The sequence below is a fragment of the Trichechus manatus genome, unplaced genomic scaffold (genome assembly GCF_000243295.1).
Source record: "Trichechus manatus latirostris isolate Lorelei unplaced genomic scaffold, TriManLat1.0 scaffold00150, whole genome shotgun sequence".
In the NCBI taxonomy this organism is placed as follows: domain Eukaryota; kingdom Metazoa; phylum Chordata; class Mammalia; order Sirenia; family Trichechidae; genus Trichechus; species Trichechus manatus.
The window spans coordinates 3,953,201-3,960,157 of NW_004444086.1; the positions used below are offsets into that span (position 1 = coordinate 3,953,201).

The 6,957-nt window shown below is 41.9% G+C and overlaps 1 protein-coding gene across 1 annotated transcript in view; it reads left to right on the forward strand.

Moving 5' to 3' along the window:
- LYAR (Ly1 antibody reactive) overlaps positions 1 to 5,302 on the forward strand; it is a 26,861-nt gene extending 21,559 nt beyond the window's left edge. The window contains exons 8-9 of the mRNA XM_004385910.2: positions 4,366 to 4,451; positions 5,015 to 5,302. Of these exons, the coding sequence (XP_004385967.1) occupies positions 4,366 to 4,451; positions 5,015 to 5,149 (221 nt within the window). The 3' untranslated portion in view covers positions 5,150 to 5,302. The remainder of the gene's footprint in view (positions 1 to 4,365; positions 4,452 to 5,014) is intronic.
- Positions 5,303 to 6,957: the final 1,655 nt, after the last annotated feature.

The following is a 6,957-nucleotide window of genomic DNA, read 5'->3' on the forward strand; positions in this document are numbered from 1 at the left end:
GAAATACCACAAGTGGATGGTTTTAACGAAGAGAAGTTTATTTCCTCACAGTCAAAGTAAGCTAAAAGTCCAAATTCAGGGTGTCAACTGCAGAGGAAGTCTTCCTCTCTCTATTGGCCTTCTCATCAGTGTTCCCCTGGACTAGGAGCTTCTCGGCGCAGGGACCCTGTCCAAAGAACGCACTCTGCTCCTGGCACTGCTTTCTTGATGGTATGAGGTCCCCCGCGTCTTTTGATTTCTTGAGTGCTGCTTCCATGGGTGTTGATTGTGGATCCAAGTAAAATGAAATCCTTGACAAGCTCAATCTTTTCTCTATCATCATGTTGCTTATTGGCCCAGTTGGGAGGGCTTTTGTGTTCTTTATGTTGAGGTGTAATCCACACTGAAGGCTGTGGTCTTTGTTCTTCATCAGTAAGTGCTTCAAGTCCTCTTCACTTGCAGCAAGCAAGGTTGTGTCGTCTGCATAACAGGTTGTTAATGAGTCTTCCTCCAAGCCTGAATGCCCCGTTCTTCATATAGCCCAGCTTCTTGGATTATTTGCTCAGCTTACAGATTGAGTAAATATGGTGAAAAGATACAACCCTGACACACACCTTTCCTGGCTTTAAACCACGCAGTATCCACTTGTTCTGTTTGAACAACTGCCTCTCGATCTATGTACAGGTTCCTCATGAGCACAATTAAGTAAGTGTTCTGGAATTCCCATGCTTGGCAGTGTTATCCATCATTTGTTATGATCCACACAGTTGAATGCCTTTGCATAGTCAATAAACACCGGTAAATATCCTTCTGGTATTCTCTGCTTTCAGCCAGGATCGCATCTGACATCAGCAATGATATCCCTCCTTCCACGTCCTCTTCTGAATCCAGCTTGAATTTCTGGCAGTTTCCTGTTGACGTACTGCTGCAGCCACTTTTGAATGATCTTCAGCAAAATTTTACTTGTGTGTGATATTAATGATACTGTTTGATAATTTCCACATTTGGTTGGATCACCTTTCTTTGGAATAGGCATAAATATGGATGTCTTCCAGTCGGTTGGCCAGGTAGCTGTCTTCCAAATTTCTTGACATGGATGAGTGAGCACTTCCAGCGCTGCATCCATTTGTTGAAATATCTCAATTGGTATTCCGTCAATTCCTGGGGCCTTGTTTTTCACCAGTGCCTTTAGTGCAGCTTAGACCTCTTCCTTTACTACCATCAGTTCCTGATCATATGCTACTTCCTGAAATGGATAAATGTCGACCAATTCTTTTTAGTATAGTGACTCTGTGTATTCCTTCCATCCTCTTTTGATGCTTCCTGTGTCATTTAATGTTTTCCCCATAGAATCCTTCAGTATCGCAACTCGAGGCTTGAATTTTTTTCTTTAGTTCTTTCAGCTTGAGAAATGCCAGATGTGTTCTTCTCTTTTGGTTTTTTATCTCCAGGTCTTTGCACATGTTGTTACAATACTTTGGTTTTTTGAGCCGCTCTTTGAAATCTTCTGTCCAGCTCTTTGACTTCATCATTTCTTCCTTTTGTTTTAGCTACTCTACATTCAAGACCAACTTTCAGAGTCTCTTCTGACATCTGTTTTGGTCCTTTTTCTTTCTTACCTTTTTAATGACCTCTTGCTTTCTTTAGGCATAATGTCTTTGTGGTATTCCATAACTCATCTGGTCTTCGGTGTTCAGCACATCAAATCTATTCTTGAGATGGTCTCTAAATTCAGGTAGGATATACTCAAGGCCATACTTTGGCTCTTGCGGACTTGTTCTAATTTTCTTCAGTTTCAGCTTGAACTTGCATATGAGCAAATGATGGTCTGTTCTACAGTCGGCCCCTGGCCTTGTTCTGACTGATGATGCTGAGTTTTTCCATTGTCTCTTTCCACATATGTAGTTGATTTGATTCCTGTATATTCCATCTGGTGAGGTCCACGTGTATAGTCGCTGTTTACGTTGTTGAAAAAAGGTATTGCAATGAAGAAGTCATTGCTCTTGCAAAATTCTGTCATGTGATCTCCAGCATTGTTTCTATCACCACGGCCATATTTTCCAACTACTGATCCTTCTTCGTTTACAGTGTTTGCATTCCAGTTGCCAGTTTTTATCAGTGCATCCTGATTGCATGTTCAATCAATTTCAGACTCCAGAAATTGGTAAAAATCTTTAATTTCTTCATCTTTGGCCTTAGTGGTTGGTGTATAAATTTGAATAATAATTGTATTAACTGGTCTTCCTTGTAGGCATATGGATATTATCCTATCACTGACAGTATTGTACTTCAGGATAGATCTTGAAATGTTCTTTTTGACGATAAATGTAACGCCATTCTTCTTCAAGTTGTCATTCCTAGCATAGTAGATCATATGATTATCTGATTCATAATGGCCAATACCAGTCCATTTCAGCTATGCCTGGGATTTTGACGCTTATGCATCATTTTTGACGATTTCCAATTTTCCTGGATTCATACTTTGTACATTGCATGTTCTGATTATTAGTGGGTGTTTGCAGCTGTTCCTTCTCATTTTGAGTCTTGCCACATCACAAATGGAGGTCCTGAAAGCCTGACTCCATCAGCGTCATTAAGATCAACTTTACTTTGAGGAGGCAGCTGTTCCTTAGTCGTCTTTTGAGTGCATTCCAACCTGAGGGGCTCATCTATATCAGACAGTGTTCTACTACTGTTCATAAGGTTTTCACTGGCTAATTCTTTTCAGTAAACTGCCAGGTCCTTCTTCCTAGTCTTTCTTAGTCTGGAAGCTCTGCTGAAACCTGTCTGCCATGGGTGACACTGCTATTTGAATACCAGTAGCATAGCTTCCAACATCACAGCAACATGCAAGCCCCCATAGTACAACAAACTGACAGACGCGTGGGGGTCAGACTGGAATAGGTGAAGCAAAACGAAAACCTAGGGAACTCACCACTGTGTTGTTCTTCTGGTTCCAAGGTCTCTAGCAAGTCTGCCTTCTCTCCTCTACCTTTCACAGTCTACTTATGTTTGTCTAATACATAATGTCCAGGTTTTGTTTGTCCTTAGCAGGGGAATAGAGAAAGGTATATCTACTTCGTCCTACAGGAAGCCCAAGTCCCTCATGTGAGCTTTTTATTCTGCTGTGTAATAGTTGGAGTCCCTGGGTGGTGCAAATGTTTAGCACACTTGGCTGCTAATTGAAAGGTAGGAGGTTCAAGTCCACCCAGAGGCAGCTCAGAAGAAAGGCCTGGTGATCTGCTTCCGAAAACTCAGCCATTGACAACCCTATGGGGCACAGTTCTACTCTGACACTTATGGGGGTGCCATGAGTTGGAGTCAACTCTGTGGCAACTGGTTTTTTCTGTTGTAATAGTTATTTGTGATTGTCTTCTCATTCATTGAAGATTAAGCTGCTTTGCCCATCTTCAGTCTTCCTCACTATGTTTAGACAGCACCATGATTTTGGATGCTTAGTGTGAAAAAGGCTTGGGGGCAGTGTCTGACCTCCTCCAACCCCATAATGGGGAAGGAGAACCAAGATCAACAGTGCAAGGCTGACTCCCATGATGTGGAGGCCAGACAAGCATCCTCTCTCTGCCATCTTTACCAATTCTGACACCAACCATCCCTCACACAACACTCTCTACTTCTCTGCTGGGTTCGATAATTCATTGCAGTGGCCACACAGAACTCACAGACCATACTCAAAATTAAGGGGTTTATTAGGGAAGTAACAGTTTACAGTTCAGGCTCAGGAACACTCAGGATACAGTTCTTCCATCAGGATGGCCTTTCCCCAGCTGTGCTCACAGGCACACCTCTCCCTGGCCCTCAGTCTCTGCCAGAGGCACTCAGCTTTCTCTCTCCATGGGCGGGTAAGCCCATCTTGCCGTCTCTGCTGCTGGGTCTCTCCTGCTGGTCTCTCCATCCTTAGTGGCGGTGAGCTCCTCCTTCTGCTCTGGAATTGGTTGTCTTTTAAGTCAAAACTGACCAATCCCCTTGGTAGGCCACAATTACCCTATCACACAATCACCTGGGTGGGAGTTACAAGCCCATGGCTAGAAAGGCCACACACAAAAGTAATTAAACTTCTGCACTTAGTAAGTCTTTGTTGAGTTCATTAAATAAAGTGGTATCTTTTTACAGGAATTTGTAGTGTGATGGGACTTACATGATAACCATTTAACTTGCTGACACTAATCTTTAGGACTTTGAAGGGTAGTCAGAGCTTCTAGGCCTCTGTGATTAGTCAGACCTCGTCACTGCTACCAAGTGCAAATGGTGGCCTGTTCAGTTGAGGTTCATTTCCAGGGTAACAAATAGGCCTGCAGAGATTGTTCCTTTACTGTCCTGGTAGTACAACACACCAAAATGCTTCAGATGTTACCCTTTGTGTTGTAGGTAAATTCAACTGGAAGGGAACTATTAAAGCAGTTCTGAAACAAGCCCCGGACAATGAAATAGCAGTCAAGAAGCTAAAGAAAAAGGTATGACGTGAACAACCCCAGGTATATAAAACCTGGGGAGATTCAGTTTCTAATTTTAAAAGGTATAATCGTGTGTGTGTATGTGTGTGTGTATGGGTGTGTATGTCTGAGTGTGGGTGTGTGTGAGTGTGGGTCTGTCTATCTCAGTGATTTTCAAACCACTCTAAGTAGCCCCTCAAGGCCTGTGGGAAGAGAATTGAACAAATCCCATCACACTTCTTCAGCCAAGGCAGTTCCAACATTTTGGACTTGTTTACAACATTTTGTTTGAAGAAAGACTTCCATTTAATTTTCTGTTAAGTTTGAAAGTATGTTCTAGATGGCTGGCTGTCTTCTGCTTGTCTCAGAGCAGTGCTTTCTCTTCCATTTCGTTTTTAACACATCATCTGTGATAACTCCGGATAATCAGCACATGGGTTTCTTTTCTACTTTTCTCTGTTTTCCCATTTTAACTATTTTTAATCTTTTTACCATTGGCCCACCCCTAGGTTAAAAAAAAAGACATTTTACAGGTTGATATCCAGGACGCATGTGCCTGTGTGACGTTTGCCTTTTTTGTGAAGGTTTTAGCTCAGTACTACGCAGTGACAAATGAGCATCACAGATCCGAAGAGGAGCTCCTGGTCATTTTTAACAAGAAAATCAGCAAGAACCCTGCCTTTAAGCTATTAAAGGACAAAGTCAAGCTTTTGAAATGAACATTTTCATATTTCAAAAATAAATCTGTTCTGTCGTTGACTTCTTCCTTTCACTGTTTAGAAAATATGTAATGAATTCTGGCAACTCACGTTTTACTTTCCAAAGCTGTATTTTTAAGTTAAAGAAAATATATATTTTTGGTAGAACTTTTATGAGAGAATAAAATACATTCTTTCCACAATTTGAAATTCGTGCTGGTAAAATTTACTGTACTTTAAAAAAAAAAACTTTTATGTAGAAAATTTTTTTAAAAAGCAGTGCAGGGACAAGTAATGATGCTGTTCCTCTTTGGGCCAGACTAGAAAGTATTCGTTTTTAACCTTGTCATTTCTATACATTCTCAATTAGGATTGATCATGGGTTTATTTTTTGTATTTTTAATAATGTATGCGAGTGGCAGTATTTGACTCAGGAAAGATTGTGACAAAACTCTCGTATGTAATAGGCCTTGCCTCACCAGCAAGGGATGCTCCTTCAAGGTGGCTTTGTTACTGCAATGGCGGGTCTTTGAGCCGCCTGTCACAGAAGCCAATACTGAGACAGGTGAGGTGAGCAGCAAAAGTGTTTTATTGTATATCGATACACAGAAGACAGAGGGGAATGAGCTCCTCCAAAAGACCTGTCTCCCCTTTGGAGACTCGCTGAAAGTTTTTAAATGGACAAGATTATAGTATTTTTCTGGAGGTTACATTCTGCACCTGACAATCCTTGAAGGTCATCTTGCCCTGTTATTATCACGTCGCAGATGAGTTACTCTACCCTACAAGGTCGTTCTACCTCTCAGAGAAACTTAGTTGAACTTTAAAGTCATGGGAAACAAGAGGGGGGGATAGGAGGAAAACAAATCAAAATCATAGGAGCATGCAAAAGTGAACTATGCAAGCTAGGTATTAACAATACCACAATACCCAGGAAGCTAGGCCTATACTGTTGGCAATAAACAATAAATGTGAAATTTCCACACAGCCCCTTTCAGTCTCCCCTTTTGTTGGAAGTTTTCTCAGTCTTGGGAAACAGGGTGCCCTTGTCTAATGACTGCTTCTTGCTGACTAGGGGTGTCGACTGGGGACGAGGACTTTCAGTGCTTGTTGATTTTTCCCCAGGTTTTCAGCAGGACCTGATCTCCGGGTTGGAACCTATGAAGGAGTGCCAGAAGGGAAAGACAAACGGGAAAAAGCATATTAACAGTGTTTATAATGGTTCTCAGAGAATAGACCCAGTCTCTTTACTCCATCTCGGTCATTACTGAGGTAGGGAAATTTGACTTTTTCAGGAATGGTCTTCCATATATTAATTTATAAAGGCTCAATTTAAGCCTGCTTCGAGGGGCTACCCAGATTCTGAGCAGGGCAATGGGCAAAACTTGTATTTAGGTAGAATGTGTTTCTTGGCAGAGCTTGGCTAGGGTTCTTTCAGAGTGATTCATCTTCTTTGTCTTCCCGGTTGACTGTGGCCTCCAGGCTGAATGTAATTTTTAATTAATGTCCGGAGCCTTACTAACCTCTTGTGTGACCATTGTCACGAAGTCTCCCCCATTGTTGGTTTGGATGGATATTGGCAACCCAAAACGAGGGATAATTTTTTTGAGTAGTACATTGGTTACCTCTCGAGCTTGTTCAGTCAGACAAGGAAAAACCTCTACTCACCCAGCAGCCACCTGAAGTTCCCGGGTGCTCAGGGCATTACTGTGAAATCTACTTGCCAGTCTTCTCTCATGTTTGTTTCTCGGTGTTGGACTCTTGGTTCCGTTGGGTGGGGCGCATTCTCTGGATTGTGTCTTGCACATAGGTGACAACCTCTTTGTAAC